Below are 14,511 nucleotides of genomic sequence, written 5' to 3' on the forward strand. Positions count from 1 at the left end.
CTAATTAGGTATTAGTAATATCACTCTTTCTATGACAGGCATCTACACTCCTGCCATCCTAGCAAAATTTCAGTCAGCAGAGGCTATTTAGTCAAAATGAAAATTCAGTCTGTGTGTCTAATAAATGCTGCTGCTGCCCAGCCTTCTATTTTTTGGTCAGCAAATAGATCTGCTGTTCTCTTTCATGTAGCAATCATTTCCTACCCTGAAGACAAATGCATTTCAGTAGTTCCCGGCTGGTTGTTTTTTTCTGGTTGGTTGGTTGTTTCTTTTTTAAATACCAGATAGCAGTGTTTCATAAAAAGCTTTCTTGGGACAGAACAAGAGCTTCCATGCATATGTAACATTGTGATAAGCATCTTGCAATGAACTGGCTAGCATGCACAAAGTGCTGTCTGCTGGTAGATCACAAAGCCTGCTTTTCCTCAGCTGCTTTAGCATAAAGCTGATGTTTGAGCAGGAAGTCCCAAGGACAGCCTTAATCAGAGAATTATTTAGTTGGAAAAGACCTCTGAGATTATTGAGTCCAACCTGTGACTGATCACCACCATGTCAACTAGAACTTGGCACTAAATGCCACATTCAGTCTTTCCTTAAATACCTCCAGAGAGGGTGACTCCATCATCTCCCTGGGCAGCCCGTTCCAATGTTTAGCAACCCCTTCCGTGAAAAAATTCCTCCTGATGTCCAGAAAAAAATTCTCAGTGGTCCTAACAAGCAGCAAAGCAGCTGTGCTGGGTTTGCCTTGTGTTTCCAAGATTGCCTTCTTTGGGTGAGCCCTGACCCCCAGCAATAGAAGAGCTGGGCTGGAGTGTCCTGCCCAGTGCAGGCCAGGAGCAGGATTGCACTGACTCCCTTTGGGGGAAAACCAGCTGATCAGTTCGGATCTGCCCTCTGGGACAGACAGCACGCTACAGACCCCCCGCCTGAGGGAGCAGGGGTTTCTGAGGGGTGGAGAGGCAGGACGAGGCGGGACCAATAGGTCCCACCTCAGCTTTCCGGCCTGCTCGTCCTCCTCCAACCACCCCTCATCTATCACCACTGGAACTGGCACAGCAGCCTGCGGGCAGCACCGACACAAAGCAGGAGGCACCGCTCCGGCTGCCACTCGCTCCCGGTTGTGTCCAGACCACGCCAAGAGGGATCCCAGGGCCAAGCCCAGCGGCTCCGATAGAAGGCCCGGGCAGCAGCGCCCTCACCAAGATGGCGCTCGCTCCCCTCCCCGCCCAGCGCGGCCCCTCACCGAGGCGTGCGCATGCGCGGCCGGGCCGGGCCGGACCATGGGCAGGCGGCGCGCGGGGCCGAGCGTGGCCCGGGAGGTGAGGGGGGGGCGGGGGCCCGGGACCGGCCGGGCCGCGAGAGGGAGCGCGGAGCACCGAGCACCGTCCTCACCGCCGGGCCGTGAGCGATGGCGCTCGGTGTCCCTGCTCCCGCCGAGCCCTGGAGCCAGTGCCGTGAGGGGCGGTGGGGCTGTGCCCGCTGCTGCGGCCCCAGCGCGGTGTGGGCCTTGCTGCGGTGGGAGTCAGCCGTGTGCGGGACACGGGCAGCTCCTTCTGCTTCTTGTGAGGAGCCCGGTGGTGAACCAGCATGTGAGGGGCCTGTAAATCATAGCGAGGAGGAAGGGGAAAGGCTGTTTTTTAATAACACTCCTCCGTTGTAAAAATGCCTTTTTATTGTTGCACTTGGGTGTTTCGTCTCCCTCACCGGAGATACTCAAGAACTGTCTGGATGCAGTCCTGTGCCATCTGCTCTAGGATGACCTTAGGTAGGACCAGTGGTCCCTTCCACTCTGACCCATTCTGTGATTCCATGATTCTGTAATCTGCTGAGTGGCAGGAGGGCTGCTGGTAAGCTTTGTTGAAGGTTTACATTTGTGTTAACAGTCTGAGTCATGTTAGTTAAGGTCTCTCTGAAGCATGCATCGTTCTGGCTCCTGCGCTGAACAGTGACTCTGAGGAGGCAGTGGAGAGCCTGTAGTTCAAATCTGAGGGTTGTGGATACTTTGGGGGCAGCAAAGGCCTGAAAGCTCATCGCAAATGGCTGAGATGGCGCAGAATCGATGAACCAGTGAACTTCACTGGTCACCTTTCTGTCCTGAAGCCTTTCGGGTGAGATTATGCATAGCAGACCAAAATAACCAGAGTAGAAAGGCCAGGTAAAGGATTTGGGGCTTGTAGTGTTTGTGTCATCAGCCATTAACCTAAAGGTGAATGTCACAGAATCGTTAGGGTTGGAAGGGACCTCTGGAGATCGTCTAGTCCAATCCCCCTGCCAAGGCAGGGTTACTTACAGCAGGTTACACAGGAACATGTCCAGGTGGGTTTTGAATGTCTCCAGAGAGAGAGAACCAAACTTCCCTGGGCAGCCTGGTCCAGTGTTCTGCCACCCTCAGTGTAAAGAAGTTCTTCTTGATGTTGAGGGGGAACTTCTTGGGCTTCAGTTTATGGCCGTTGCTCATCCTCCTGTCGCTAGGCACCACTGAAAGGAGTCTGGCACCATCCTCTCACCTTTGAGACTGTTGTTGAGATTCCCTCTCGTCCTACTATGTCATATGATTGGGAGTTCAGTTTATAGTAGTTTTCTTGTCTGTTTCGTTGGTTAGGCTTTCATTAGAGACACTGACATTTCTAGACACTCTAACCCAAATATAACCACCAAAGGGAGTCCAGAGGAGAGTGTGCTGACTGTCCAAGCTTTCCTTCGGTGAGCCTAGCAGGGAGTTGAAATGCTTTTTTGGTGTTTGTTTTTTGAGATATGGTAAAAGAGAGATGGTAAAAAGGTTGAGCCTGTCAGGGATCTCTTGGTCACAGAATGAAAAGAGACTGATTTTAGCTGCCAGAGAAAATTCTTGCAGAGTGTCTGGGGACTTGTAGTTGCTTTAGGTTTTGGGGGGTTTTTTTAGAAGTTGTCATGATGGAACACACTAGTTTTGAAAGGACTGTAGAACTACTCTTTTTTGGTGTGTTACAGGTGAAAACTTCTCAGTGCAAAGATACTGCTAAAAGATAAAATTCTTTCCACTTGCAGTGATGACAAAGGTACTGAATAGCAGTTAGGGAGGAAGAAAACAAAATCCCTTTAAGCCAGAGGAAAAGAGCTGTGTTTCAGGTATCAGAATGCATGACAACCAAGATATTGATTTCATAATATAAACTTTTATTCTGTTCAGTATTACCTTCTGAGCTGTTACGATTGTAAAGAAAACTTTCCAAATGAGTCTTAATATGACATTTTACATGATAGTTTTGAAAGGCCTCATCTAGGCAGAGTCATGCTTGTTTAACTGAAGTCATGATGCCAAATAAATGCAATTTTCCTATCAGATTGGCTTGCACTTACAAATTGCAGGTGTAATTAATATGATCTGGTTTAAACCGATATAAATGCATCTCCATAATGTTGTAGTGGTTTAAACTCACCTCACTTCTTTCCTATAGCTCTCTAGTCTTTGGACAGGCAGCCCTACTGACAGTGCTGAGCTGCACAGAACTCTCTTGAGGAAACTCGTCAGGCAAATGAAACTGAGGAGACTGGTACATTTTGTAGCAAAATAATGAAAATGGAAAGAACTTAAGAGAGTGACAAGGATAATCAAAGGTGTGGAAAACTTTTATGCAAGATTCTGCCAAGCATTCCAGGTTCTTTTAAGCTTGAAAACACAACTGCAAGGGGACCCAGTATAGGTCTGTATCCTCTGCATGCTATTTGTAACTTTAAACAAAGAATGAACCTTCACTTTCAATAAAAAATTAGGGCTGTCAAATGAAACAAGCAGCTGACTAGCTCAGAACAAACAGAGGGGGTTCTTCCCCTAACCTGTGGCTGTGCTGTGAAACTCCCTGCCAGAGGATGTTGTAACCCTTAAAAATATACTTGTGGATCAGACAACAACTGAAAAAAAAAATAACGGAAGCAGTACAGTGCATTAAATGCAAAGAGAACACCCTGCACTCAGTGCCAGAGCTGTAAAATGTCAGGTGTGTGTTTAGAGAAAGTATTGTTACTTTGTGTATTGCTGCTTCTGACAGGGCGGTTCCTAATGACTATCTATGGAAGAGCATAAAGAATAGGGAAAAGACCAACATAGTTTTTACTCAGTAAAGCTGTTCTTACAGAATTTTTAAAAAAGCACTGGTCTGAGACGAGGCAGGATGTGCTTATGGGATAGTCTCTGCAAGGCTGAAGGAAGAGATGCAGGTAGGATCCAGCCTTTTCTCCTTTAGCAATGCAGAGGGTTGTATCTTAGAGTTTGCTGGAGGATCATCCTCTGCTGTCTAGTAGCTTGTCTGATAAATATTTCCAAGCATACTGTGGGTAGAGCACGTGTGAAATTATTTGCCAGTATGCAAAATGATTCCAGGAGCGTGGAGAAAATGGAAGTGTGTACATGAACTGCAAGTTAGCACTTGAATTTAAACAAAACTTGTTTCTGCTGGACTGATAATAATCCAGCCAAATTTGTGGATGAAGGAACCGTTAATTCTTCTGTGAAAAGAATGGCTCAAGTGCGCTGGCAGGTGATAAGGCATGTAAAGACTGCTCAGACAAGGGTTTTTGCATTTGCCCCTACCTCTTCAGTTGGCTTTGATCTGTTTTATGAGGGTCACAAGATGAAAACTTCATTACCTAATGCTGTTGGATGTCAACGTATGTGTGATATGGCTCTTTGCCAATATCTTAATTAGGGAATTCATAAAAGCAGAGGGTGGATGCCAGTTCTTGAAAAGCGCTTTTAGCCTTTCTGCTGGAAAGGAAGATTTTATTAATTCATTACAAAATGTATTAAATGGGATCCAGCTCAACTCTGTAAGCAAAGCTGCTTCTTTTTCTCTTCTCTCTTTGTCTCTGCCTGTATGTGAGCCATTTCGGGCTCCCTGCCCAAGATGGTCCCCGCAAATGATATTTGTAATCAGCACATAAGTCAGTTTGGATTGAAATCCATCCCAGGTCCCTCTGGCTTAAAAAGGTTTCCAGATTGTGAGCGAGTATTGCCAGAATTCAACAAAAATAGCCCAATGCCTTGTCATACCTGTGGAGCAAAGGAGGCATCTGGTCTTAGATCTCTGTGTGCATCCAAAGCTGCTGGGACCTGACTTTGTGGAGTGTCTAATGATGAGCTTCAGAAGGGCAGCTCTGCATGCTCTGAGCTGCTGCCTGGATGTGAAGCACCCATTTCACTCACTCACCTCTTTTAACTGGCACTACTTATAGATGTTGCTGTGAGTGAAGTCCCGTGTCCCTGCTACCGGCTGTGAACCATGATGAGTTGTCATGTGAGCTTTCTGAGTGCTGCATTTCAGCTCTGTCCCAGAGGATTCCCTTCATGGAAAGGAGAGCTACAGGGAGGAAGGCTTCGTCGTTGCAACTTATGAGACACTGCGCTGAGCTTGCCACTAAAATGATAAGGCAGTGTGAAGTGCAGGGATGGGTCAGCTAAGTGAGCTTGGCTCTTTCTTTTCCTGTGGGCTTCCAGTATGCCTAGGTACATACCCCAACTAACCTTCTCCTGTATTAGGAAGTAGGAGGGAAAGCTTTCCATCCACAGCTAGCTCAGGTGAGCCCCTGCTTTTAGGATTGCTCTCCTGGAGAGCTGCATAGGGAATTATGCCAAAGCTCAACTGATTTTCTTGTGCTACAGTTTTACAGACTATGCTCCCCTGGGAGTTTCCTGAGCAGGCCAGAGAGTAATCAGTAAATCCCAGGCATTAGTCTGATTTTTCCCTGTGCTTATTTTCTATTTCTGCCTTTCCTTTGTCCTGCAGTGAAGAATTATTTGGATGACTGAGCTGCTGAAAGACTCCTGGCTTGCAGAAACTGATCCCAAATCCCAAGTGAGGTAGAGGCATTGTCAGAGGCTTCTAGTGCAAATGAGCTACCTTCAGGAGGCAGATGGTATTGTCCCAGTTTATAAGTGGGGAAACTGAGGCATGGTGAATGGATAACATCTGTGAATCCTCACTCTGTCCTTTCTTACAACCCCTAATTCCCTAGACTAGCTGGAAGAGCAGAAATAGAGAGATTCTGAAGGAAAAGTATTTTGTTCATTCAGCAGTCTGTTTCTCCTTCCTTCCTTTTTTTTTTTTTTTCTGATTATTTTCTGTCCCTTGTGCCCTCAGCTCAGCAAAGCTGATGATGCAGTTCTAGGGCATGTGGTTTATTAGCAAATTATTGCTCTCCAGCAGGGGACCCAAACTTTGGTTTTGATTTAAGAGCAGTAACACCAGTTGAAACTTTTAAAGTATTATGTGGAATCTGGAGATTTTTAGTCAGCAGAAAGTAAAAGCGTTGACAGAGTTGGGTGGAATATCCTCTTGTTGAGTCTCATGAAATGAGGGAAGTATGGGTAGAGAATGTCCTAGTGAGAGCAACTGCAGACTGCCCAGGAGGAGCAGTTCTGGAGGAGAGGAGTGCAGTGGCATGGATTAATTTAGTGGTGGGGTTGGCAGCTGACTAAAGCTCTCATTAAATTGTTATTATTTGACATTATTTTTAAATGGATTTCCCAGGAAGGCATGGTGCATTGTAATAAGTTTACTGGCTAAGGAGTAGCCAAATAACACATACTGGAGCATCCCTTGCTGTGTGTGCACGTGAGGGTTTCCAATATCTAAGGGAGCAGAGACAGTCATTTTTAAATGGTAGGAACTGGTGAAGGCAATGGTAGTTCTTAAACTGGACTGGATGGACCCCCCACCTGTACTCTGCTGCACTCTGCCATTAAATTAACTTGCTGATAACTGTGGTCAGAGTTGACCTGGGCAAAGCCCTTACTTGGCCCTGAAGTATCATGCTGACTGACCTGTAGTGGATGACATACTGATGAGCAGCTGGAATTAACATTCCTAACTGGCACAGCTAGAAATGGAGGAGAACAATTATCTTTGCCCTGACCAAATGCATTTTCAGCTAACATGATTCTAAAATATCCATTTCCCCATCCAGGCAAACCCCAAGCATTGCCAAACACAGAATGTGCTCTGGATCAGGTGATGTGCTTTGGTGCTCCCCTTGGGTTCAGGGAAAGCTGTGCAGGTGCCTCTGGGGAGCTTGGCATCTCAACGGCCCTAGCAGAGTTGCCTAATAACACAGGACTTTGAAATTGCTATCTGGTAAATAAAAGACTTACTTGAGCCTTGTTATATGTGTCCTCCTGCCCAGCTCTGCTGTGCTCCTTGCAGTGAGACTATTCAGCTGACTGGCTAAACTTCTTTTTATGGTCTGTTTCGTTCCCCCTTTTGCGTCAAGCCTCTTCTCACGTCCTGCTTATTTATGATGCTTGCCTGCCTTTCCTGAGCAGAAGGTGTGAATTGCTAATGAGCTCTGGACAGAGCTGATCCCCAAAGCAACAATAATTAGGGATCACTACCTTTGATTTTGTTTCCCTTATCACTGTTTATGGGAGTGTTTGTGCTCTGAGCCACCTCAGAGCAGCTTATGTCCAGGCAGCTTATTGCACCTCAGTACTTTACCTGGGACTGTGCTGCCTCTCAGCCTCTAGTGTGTTAAGGCTCCCACCACAGAGAGGCTGTGCTGCCTTCCATCTAGCCAGCCCTGGCATTCCCTGGAGAACCAGGCACAGCAGGAGTGTTACGCTAAGTAGCTAAAAAGAGAGGTCATTGCCACCTCAGGGCACCAAGGCTGTTTGCTTTCAGGCCAGGTTGTTGTGTTCATATTATCTGATTAGTCCCACAGTTTCCCTGCTGGCAGCAAGCTTGAAAGAAAGTTTTCCTAAAGATGTCTATGCTCTGGTTGCCAGGGAGAAGAGAGGACTGATTCCCAGAACCGTTGCCCACGGTAGGATTCCTTCCTGGGCAATCCCTTTGCACACAAGTAGATCAACCCCTCCTGTGCTTAGCCACAGTTACTCCCCTGCACAGGAAGACACAGGAGGAGGGTAGCTGTTAGGATGCTTGATGAGGAGACACAAGGAGATGACCAGTGTTTTTCTGCTTGGGAACATGTTGCTGCCAAAATTTGGTGCAAGTGGAAGGTATGGAGGCAGGGTTGAATGCTCTCTTGAGCATGCTCTGCAGATCACTGTTGCTGTTGTAGATTTAGCTGGGTAAAAGATGGTAGGTATCAGTGTTTCTTTCCCCTTTTTCCCCCTTTTCACCCAACCAGACAGCTGAGGGTGCTTCGTAGGCACATCCCATGAACTTCTGCATCCATTCACAATGCTAAATCAAGACCTTGTCCCTCAGGCTTTGGCCTAGGCCAGTCTCTTTTTTTTCTTCCTAATTGCCTAAAGATGCCTTAGATCACATCTTTGCTTGTGGACCCACACGCAAAGAAACTAGAACAGGCTGGAACAGGACCAGATCCTAGCAGAAAGGTGCTGGCCAGCCACACAACTGGCAGCATCAGGGCTGGCTTGGCTGTGTCTGGCATTACAATGTCATAGTTGCCTGGGGTATAATACAGGCTGATTTGGGAGGTGAAGGGCTTTCTGTGCTGTGATCTCTACACAGAGCTGGGGCTCCTCCCTTGATTAAGGCAGGAAGAAGGTGGAGTGGCTGAGCTGCCACCCTTCTCATCTGCGTGGGAATGGATCAGTGTTAGCTGAGGCAGGAAATGATGGTGACTGGTGTGATGTTTTTCAGATCGATGGGCTGGAGGAGAAGCTGGCACGCTGCAGACAGAGCATGGAAGAGGTGGATCTTAAGCTGCGCAGGGAGAAGCTCAGCCCTGAAGGAAGGTAGTGATGACCACCTCCTTCCGCAGCTGTGGCTGTGCACTTCAGCTACCTGTCACCCTGCTGTAGTACTGAGCAAGGGCTCTTGAAAGGATGGGAGTCTGTGGTTCCCCATGACAAGACTCTCTTCCCCCAGCTTGGAGCTTACTTGGGGAACTTGCTGTGTGACAAGTTCAGTGATATATGGAGAGAGCTTTATCTTGTTAACAGCCTGACTCCAACCTGCACCACAACCAGACAAGCAGTGCCCCAAACTTGCCACTTAATTTGCAGATCTGACTCCTGGCCTGCTAAGAGACAGCTCTGTGAGTCTGGCAAAGATTTGCTGCATGCTGTTGCTCAAGCCTTGCCAAAGCTGCATGAATTCAGTCAGGGGAGATGTGCAGCGGCTACTACTGAGGACCAAACCAGGCTGGGATGCAACTGCAGAAGGGGCTGAGGGAGATTTCCTGTGCCTATGTTGCACATGTGTCTGGATGTAGGGATGCATTGACACACTGGCTTTTCTTGGGAAAGCTAAGAGGGACAATCCCCCTGAAATCTGTCACTGCCGTAGAGGTGGCAACTGTTGGCTTCTAGAGCTGGGATTCGAGCAAGGACTTTGGCCTGGATTTTGTAGCAGACAGAGGCAGAACCTGCTTTCTCTTGAGTGTGAAGCAAGAGATCCTAAGTCTTCCAGCTGATTCTCAAATCTCTCAGTTTGAGGATATTCTTTCAGTCACCTGAGATTAGTTCAGTTGGTCGGAGCTTGGTGCTGTTAACATGAGGGTCATGGGTTTGATCCCCGTAGGGGCCATTCCTTTAACCTTGTTGGTTCCTTCTAATTCAGAATATTTTGTGACTCTGTGCCCAGCATCCTACTGCTCTGCTCCTAGCAAAAAAGGCCAGGAAGCTCAGTTACAGACCCAGGGAGTGGTTCTGTTGATCCTGGTGTTTGCTCTACAATGCTGTCCAACAGAACCCATTAGAAATGATCCTAGCAGTGGTGATGTCTCCATACCCTGATGTTTATTAGCCTCAGTTTAACTTCTTTGTTAAACTCTCATTTGCCCCCTCCCCTGCTCCTTTACTGGGGTTTTGTATCCCCATCCATATTTAGACAGGGTCCTGTCCCTCATCTCTTTAGCTCTTCATCTCATCAGTCCTTTTCTAGGCCTAAATTCTTCTTGTTAACTGTGTGTATTCTTTATCTGGTACTTAGATGGCCAACAACCAAACCTACAGTTCTGATAACTTGACAGGATGGAATAGATGATGGTTTCTTTCTGAAATATAGGGCCTAGAGCAAAGAATTAGAAATAGGGATTCCTGGGGCCTTTTCTGAATTTTACAGCTTGTATGGAGATAGAAACAGAACTTCAGTTGCCCTATTCCAGACCATTTGAAAAACCCTGAAGGAAGGTACCTACCGTGACGAAAATTATTGATTCGGTGCACAGTACACAAAGGAGAGCTCTGCTTTCCCACTTTGAAGTTCAGTTGTCATGGTTTCTTCATGTCTCATTCTCAAAGCTTCTTCCCTTGACTCTCTTCACAAGGCAAGTTTCTAAATAGCAGCTCAGTCATGTTGGTAAATGTCTTCTCACTTCCTCCTGGCTGCTCTCCCCATTACCTTTCCCCAGTTTTATTTAAGAGCCCTTTCCTCTCCTGCTGCTCTGCTGTAGTTTGCTTTCTTGCCATCTCTTACTTAACTACCTGTACAAATAGATTTGGATTTCTTTCCTCCTACAAGTTCTTGCTCTGCCCCAAGGGGAACAACAAACTCTGTTACACTTACTGCCTTCTCTGAACCAGGAGATAATTTGTTAGTGCATGTGTATTGATGTTCATAGTCTGAAAGGAGTGACTGTGTCTGCACTGCCAGAATGGAAATGCTGCTGCTTTCAGGAATTTTGTTTTGCATTTATATTTTAAACTGTGTATTAATTAATCATCTTGTGCAGTTTAAGACAAGGGCTGGGTTGGCCTGTCATTATCATGAGTTTTCAGCATAATAACAGGTTGTTTAACTGGTTGCTACTGAGCTTGGATTCAGCCTGTTTCCTTGAGTTTACCAATTTGTGTAAATTGGTTACCTCCCAACACAGGGATCCCAGCTTCTATCAGTGAGAAGAATTACTGTTGCAGCACTGTGCCAGTGTGCTGGAGGTGCAGGATTCTGCAGAGAGCACTTGGGGACCCTGCCCTATGTCAGGACTTCCTACCCCACCTGGGGGAACTAGAGTAGGGGTTTTCTGACACACAGACCCCTTTGTAGCTGCTTCAGGAACACTGACACTGTCCTGAAAGAAGAGACAGGAAGCAGTTTCAGGGAAGGCAAAAATAATCTAAAATGCTGCATCGCTTCTCTTGCCCTATTGGGTGTTTCTAAACTGTCATCACTCCACAGTGAAGGGTGAGGGGCTCATTCTGTGAGCAGATATCCCCAGCAGTGGGACAGTCTCTCTTCCATCATGTAAGCAAAGAAATAGGCTGTGTTGTGCCTCGCAGGTAATGAACTCCTCTTCTCATTACAGAAAGTCACTGGAGAGAGAGAGAAACTTACTAATGACCAAAGCTGACAACTATGGTAAGAGCTTCATTAAAAATGGTCCCTCTGGGCTGGATGGGATCAGTGCTGCAGCTTAGCTTTGTCTTCAAGCTCCTGCCACCTCTGACTTCTGCCTTTGAATTTAAGTTCAGCCAAAGGGAGCTAGACTGAGGGAAATATAGTCAGCATATTATAATAGGAGTCTGTATCCTCCTGCTTGAGCTGTGCTACCATAGGGGAAAAAAAATAAGCATCAGCTAATGAAGGGGGGAAAATGTCCCTTTCACATACCCCAAATTACTAGTCTTTAGATAATCATAGCTAACAGATCAGCTTGAGTAGCTTTTAACATTTCTTCCCCCCCTTTTTTATTTTTTTTTCCTTTTTTTTTTTTTAATAGAAGCTTGCTAAGCAAGCTGGCAAGTGTTATCAGGAATGTTGCAAAGTATACCTTCCTTGGGGAAGGTTCTTACTGCATCAGTTTCTGGGGCCACTCAGCACAAGACCATAGGGATTCACACTGATGTGCTCCCTGCAGTTCTAGAGAGCCAGGGTCTTTCCTTGCTGCATGTCCTGCTGTAGACAAAATGAGAGTCCCTCCGAGCTACCACAACTTGACAGCATGTCCATTCCACCAGGAATGCTGCTTTGCACATCTTCAGTGTCCTAGAGTTGATTAGTTGTTACCTGCTTGACAGTACTTTAAGGTCTGGAGAGTGGAAAGCCAGCAACTTTTTAATTATAACTCCTGTTAAAGGACTGTTTCCAGAAGAGTAGCCATTACTTTAAATAGATTGAAAGCTGTTCCCTGAGGAACTACCACTAGAGACAGCAGAAGACTCTACACATCACTGCCACTCTTTCACCAGCCAGCAGTCAGCCAGCACTGGCAGCAAAGTAGTCCGACAGCAGCTCAGACAGCAGCAACAGCCTCACCTAATGGTGATGGCTGGTCCTTCTGGAACAGAAGACACAGTGCATGTGCACAGAGTCTTTTTAGATCACTGCTATGGCCTCTGATTAAATCTTTACTTATTCCAACTGACACACTTGAGGTCATAAACTGCAGCTGCTGACGATGGCATTGCTCCATCACTTCAGGCTGGCACTGCTGTGTGTGAGGTTATGTGACCTCCTGCCCGTGTCACCTCCTCTGTGGCCTTGCAGATTTAAGCAGGTTGCTCTGCAGTTGCATGAGAACGCTTGCATTACATGAACAATGGGGGCAGAAAGAACAGCTAAGAGTCTTTCTTGATAACAACACCAGTTTAGGAACTGCTGGAGGCTGCTTGTGCAAACTTTAGAGGCAGTAACTTGTGCAGTTACTGCAGATGAACTCAGCAGCAAAAGCAGTCTGACTCTGGAGACAGGCCCCACCCAACCTTGCCTTGCCAAACAATTACTGCTGTTCGACCATGCAGTGTTTAGTGCTGTAGGCCTCACAACTTGCCCGTGCCACCCAGCAAAGTTTTGTGGAACCAAACTAGCCAGACTGGAGTGCTCATCTTTTGTAAAGGATACAGAAATGAAATGGAGATCAGAAGGCTCCATACTTACAGTAGCCACTTCCTTCATCTCTGTGTATCTGTGGTGGTTCTGTAAACCAGGGCAAGGAATAGCAACCTGTCTCTAAAAAGCTTCAGACCCCAACAGAATGAGTGTCTACGCTCAGACCTGTTCCACACTCATCCTTCTGAAGCACAAGGAAACCCACATTCTGCAACATTCAAAGGCGGCCACAATTGTATGTAAGTAAATTTTAACGCTAGAAAAAGCTACCAGGCTGTTACCTCTAGAAGATATAGCTCTTAGCCCTCTATCTCCTTCATTCTTTTAGGGAACAAACAATTATTCTGACAAACTCTGTCCTTAGTAGAGGCCTACAGCAATGTCCTTTGCAAACAGCAACTAGTCTGGCACTGAAGTATTCCCAAGCACAAGTGTCAGGATGAGAGTTAGCAAATGAAAGGGTTCCCGCTAGTTTACTTCCTGTTTGGCACATCCTATAATTGGCAGCTTTGCATACCGCTCCCAAAATGTTGCCCATGGCCAAGGTAGCTTTGTGCTTTTAAGAGAGTTTTGAAAGTGGATGCGGCTGCAACATGACGAACCTTCACAGGCAAGGCTTTTGTTTGTTTCCCAGAGAAAGAACTGAGTGCGCTTCGCAAGGAAAATCGCAAGAATGCTGCCCTTGCTGTGGCCATGGCGTTGCTGATTGCTCTTATTTACGCCTGCTGGACGATGTGATTGCAGTCAAGAATTCTCCCTGCTGACCAAATGACTCTCCTGCAAGGAGTGCTTCCTCCTCTCACCACTGTGCCTCCAAGAGTGAGGATCAGCATTTCAAAATGTTGTTCTTGTTTACTGTCTCCAAGCCTCATTGTAGGGAAGATTTTTCTCTGCAAATTGAGGGGGACAGGAGACAAACCAGAAATCACAGCACACTTGCACGTGAAAATCAGGTCAAACAGAGCTCAAGGTGGTGCCATCTTACCCAAAACACAGTCAAGATCACCCAGCCTGATGCAGGAAGACAGTTTGTTCTCCCTTTTGAAGAGGACCCCTGTGGTTGCAGACATGCCACTTTCTTGGCTCCTGTGACTCAGCCATAAGATGAAGGGACACCAACCTCAATTCCTCAATTAATCTTGAGGAATTGCGACCTTAAGATTTTATGTGTTTCTGCTGCAGAGCTGCACTAAAGATGTTTCCTCCTCCACCCTGACTTACAGGACCAAAGGAATCCTACCTCCACAAAACCATAGGTACATAGGTATCTCTTTTTTCTGCAAGCAAGTAGCATACAACTTCAGATCTGGGTGCTTGGGCTTTGAGAAGATCTGCCTGCCTCTCCAATGCATCAGAGCTTGGTAGCCATTTTGTGCCTTTGAGAATCAGCACTTGCAGAAGAGAATTTACTAGCAACTGCCAGAAATGGAAGTGCTTATGTAGGGTTTTAAATAAAATAATCCGACCTTGTAATTTCCTGTTCTGTGATTATTTTTTTTAAATTTCTTGTTTTGTCCTGTTTCTCAGGCAGTGCTTTATTCCCATCCTACCATCTCCCTGCTGGCACACATTGCACACAATAAGCCTAGACTGGGTTAGGCACTTAGCATCCCTGGTTAGTGAGGTTTCAACAGTGGTTACTGGTCTGTTGCAGCCTGGAATCTACTTCCTTTGAGAGGAAAAGCAGCCTAGCATGCTGCAGAGGAGCACTGGAGACTGTCCCCTGTAGTCCCCTCATTCTTATGCAGGGACATACAGTAAGTAGCCCTCAGCATGCTCT

The 14,511-nt window shown here is 46.6% G+C and overlaps 1 protein-coding gene across 3 annotated transcripts; it reads left to right on the forward strand.

The window, feature by feature from the left end:
• Nucleotides 1-1,252: 1,252 nt before the first annotated feature.
• On the forward strand, nucleotides 1,253-14,199 carry CCDC167 (coiled-coil domain containing 167). Of its 3 annotated transcripts, none has more exons than XM_032684453.1 (4): nucleotides 1,257-1,319; nucleotides 8,601-8,695; nucleotides 11,209-11,261; nucleotides 13,366-14,199. In XM_032684453.1, the coding sequence occupies exons 1-4, from the start codon at nucleotides 1,281-1,283 to the stop codon at nucleotides 13,467-13,469; spliced, it is 291 nt and encodes a 96-aa protein (XP_032540344.1). In that variant the 5' UTR covers nucleotides 1,257-1,280; the 3' UTR covers nucleotides 13,470-14,199. The 3 variants fall into 3 exon arrangements, with proteins under 3 accessions (XP_032540345.1, XP_032540344.1, XP_032540346.1); XM_032684455.1 differs by lacking the exon at nucleotides 1,257-1,319 and adding an exon at nucleotides 5,790-5,892; XM_032684454.1 differs by lacking the exon at nucleotides 11,209-11,261 and having other exon boundaries at nucleotides 1,253-1,319.
• The last annotated feature ends 312 nt before the right edge of the window (nucleotides 14,200-14,511 follow it).

The sequence above is a fragment of the Chiroxiphia lanceolata genome, chromosome 3 (assembly GCF_009829145.1).
Source record: "Chiroxiphia lanceolata isolate bChiLan1 chromosome 3, bChiLan1.pri, whole genome shotgun sequence".
Classification (NCBI taxonomy): domain Eukaryota; kingdom Metazoa; phylum Chordata; class Aves; order Passeriformes; family Pipridae; genus Chiroxiphia; species Chiroxiphia lanceolata.

Excerpts from the sequence above, each read along its gene's own strand:
- CCDC167 (XM_032684453.1), top strand. The coding sequence starts at position 1,281 with ATGGGCAGGCGGCGCGCGGGGCCGAGCGTGGCCCGGGAG. Across the intron at positions 1,320-8,600 it reads GGCCGAGCGTGGCCCGGGAG|ATCGATGGGCTGGAGGAGAA; the intron begins GTGAGGGGGGGG and ends GATGTTTTTCAG. Across the intron at positions 11,262-13,365 it reads GACCAAAGCTGACAACTATG|AGAAAGAACTGAGTGCGCTT; the intron begins GTAAGAGCTTCA and ends TTTGTTTCCCAG.